This window comes from Pelodiscus sinensis, chromosome 1 (genome assembly GCF_052426305.1).
Source record: "Pelodiscus sinensis isolate ZL-2025 chromosome 1, ASM5242630v1, whole genome shotgun sequence".
In the NCBI taxonomy this organism is placed as follows: Eukaryota; Metazoa; Chordata; order Testudines; family Trionychidae; genus Pelodiscus; species Pelodiscus sinensis.
The window spans coordinates 359669003-359671775 of record NC_143052.1 but is presented as its reverse complement, the minus strand read 5'-3'; the positions used below and the strand labels follow the sequence as shown (position 1 = coordinate 359671775).

Sequence of the window (2773 nt, the reverse complement as noted above, 5' to 3'; positions counted from 1 at the left end):
ACAGCAGCCTCCCCCATTCCCACGATTTGTCTCGGAACGCTCCTTTCTATCTGCTGCATCCTCCATAGAGACGAGGTCAGCAGAACTGAGCAGATGTCCCGCCGGCTGATTCTCCATCCCTTTCCTCAGGCATCCAAACATGGACTTTACTTTCTGCCATTGCTATGAATGAGCAAGAAATTAGGGACTTGCCAGTTGTAGGGTCATTTGTTTACAATTCATTTCTCTGAATCATGAAAACGTCATTTCTCAGGGTGTGAAGAGCAACCGATCTGCTTCCCCATGAAAATAGTCCCCCTCCGTGGTACTGCACCTCTTACAAATGTTCTCTTTCCTTTCAGAGGCTAGTACTGCGAGCATTGCTGCAGATCCTGGGCTCACACAGGACGTCAGGGGAACGTACGGCACATGCAATAAACACCGTTCTGCCTCAGAGTTGGACACCTTCCTCCCTGCTCCATGGCAGATTCCAACACATCTGAGTTCACCAACCCCTCCACCTTCATCCTGCTGGGCATTCCTGGTCTGGAGTGGGCCCATGTCTGGATCTCCATCCCCTTCTGTGCCATGTACGTCATAACCATATTGGGGAACGTCACCATGCTGTTCATTGTGAAGACAGAGCCAAGCCTCCATGAGCCCATGTACTATTTCCTCTGCATGCTGGCCGTCACCGATCTGGTCCTGTCTACCGCTACCTTACCTACAATGCTGAGCAATTTCTGGTTCAATTCCAGGGAGATAGAGTTCAGTGCCTGCCTCGCCCAGCTGTACTTCGTTCATTCCTTCTCCGTGATTGGTTCTGGGATATTGGTGGCCATGGGTTTGGATCGCTACGTGGCCATCTGCCATCCCCTGAGACATTCCACCATTCTGAATAACCCCCTGGTGGCCAAGATCGGCCTGGCCATGGTGCTGAGAGGGGCCATATTTGTACTGCCCTATCCCTTACTGGCGAGGCAGTGGCCATATTGCAGAACCAATGTCATCCCCTACACGCACTGTGAGCACATGGATGTGGTAAATCTGGCCTGCGCCGACATCCGAGTCAATCGTTTCTATGGACTCTTTGTGTTATTCTGTGGGAATCTTCTGGATATGTTTCTTATTGCTGTGTCCTATATTCTGATTCTCAGGGCCATCTTCAAACTCCCCACAAAGGACGCCCGGCTCAAGACTTTTGGGACCTGCACTTCCCACCTGTGTGTCATCTTAGCCTTTTACACTCCAAATCTCTTTGGCTCCCTTGCTACCCGCTTTGGCCTCAATATACCCCTGCATGTCTACATTCTTGTTACTAACATTTACCTCCTGGTGCCGCCCATGATTAATCCCATCATCTACGGGGTGAGGACCAGACAGATCCGGGACAGGCTGCTCCGGCTTCTTACTCTGAAAGGGACCTAAATGTTTTCTCCTGGCTCTCAGATCGAGCTCCGTGCCGTGATGGCTGGTGCTGGGCTTGCTTGCCTGAATGACTCACTGGCTAGTCAAATATGAATTAATCCTTTCCTGATATTTCTTTCTAAGTGTAACATATTTGGGACTCGATTTGTGTGCGACTCATTAAATTGTTGGATTTCTAAATTGTAACTGGACACCCAAGGCCCTGACAATGACCCCATCTCCTTCTGAAAGGCCCCAACTCCGCCTCGCACCTTCATTTGGCCTCCGGGCAGGTTTGTGCCTCTTCCAAGTGTCCTTCCCTCCTCCTTGCTCATCTCCTCTCCCATCACTCATTGGATCACCTCGGTTACAGGTTCGCCCCTGCTCCCCAGGATGGCAACTGGATCTGAAACAAAGCTGAGTCCTCTGCCTCCCATAGCTGTGTTCCCTCCTGGGCTGTGAATTGCAAGTGGCAAAGCCCCCCAGTCTGCGTCACCCCAACATCCACAGGCAGGACCCGCACCCAGCAGTGTTCATGGATGCTTGGACAACCACTGCTTGAGCCCCCAGTGGAGAGGCTACAGCCCAAACACCCCTAGCTCCCCAGCTAATGCCCACAGAGCTGCCCCGCCCTGGTCCCATCCAGTATGGATCTGATGCCCAATGCCCGGCGGCTAGAAAGGAAAGTGCGTGTTCACCAACTAATGTTCCTGAGCTGAGAATGACCCCTTTGCACTGATACCAACACCGTGTGCGAGGTGACGGGTATTTAATAGATTTCTGAGCTACAGAAAGAGTGATTTCCAGGGGGCAGCAGTGACAGCAACCAGGAGAAAGTAGAATAAGTCCCACAGCTCTGCATGGCTTTGTCCCCCTGTCCCCAGCCGAGCAGTGAAGTGGGAAGGGTGGCCCCCAGTCCTAGAGACTCCACAGCTCCTTCTTCACCTTGTACCCAGCGTGGTGCTCCACTCTGCACCCTGTCCGGTCTGCCCGCACCTTTCCCAAAATGTAGTGCCCAGAACTGGACAGAATATTATCGCTGGGGACAATTGAATGCAGAGTAAAGAAAAGGAAGAACTTGTCTGTCTAGCTCACAACACCTCCTTTACTGAATCCCAGAAAGATATTTGCTTTTTGTTTTTTCAACAGTGTGACACTCTTGACTAGTATTTAGCTTGTGGTCCTCTAGGACCCCTCGATCCCTTTCAACAGGGTTCCTTTCTAGACACTCTCTTCCCTTTTTGTGTTTCTGCGTCAAGTCTGTTCTACACTCTAGCATGAAAATTCAGAAGTAGGGGCCCGCAAGAGCACCCCAAAACCTTGTCTCTACAGGCTTTGGTACAAAAACTTCCCCAACAATCCCAATACCCGGATTTTGGGAAAACCG

General features: G+C 51.1%; 1 protein-coding gene across 1 annotated transcript; it reads left to right on the top strand.

The window, feature by feature from the left end:
* The first annotated feature begins 371 nt into the window (after positions 1 to 371).
* Positions 372 to 1428, top strand: LOC142827805 (olfactory receptor 52E2-like). The gene has a single exon (XM_075923718.2). It carries the CDS (start codon positions 460 to 462, stop codon positions 1405 to 1407), a length of 948 nt encoding a protein of 315 aa, XP_075779833.2. The 5' UTR covers positions 372 to 459; the 3' UTR covers positions 1408 to 1428.
* Positions 1429 to 2773: the final 1345 nt, after the last annotated feature.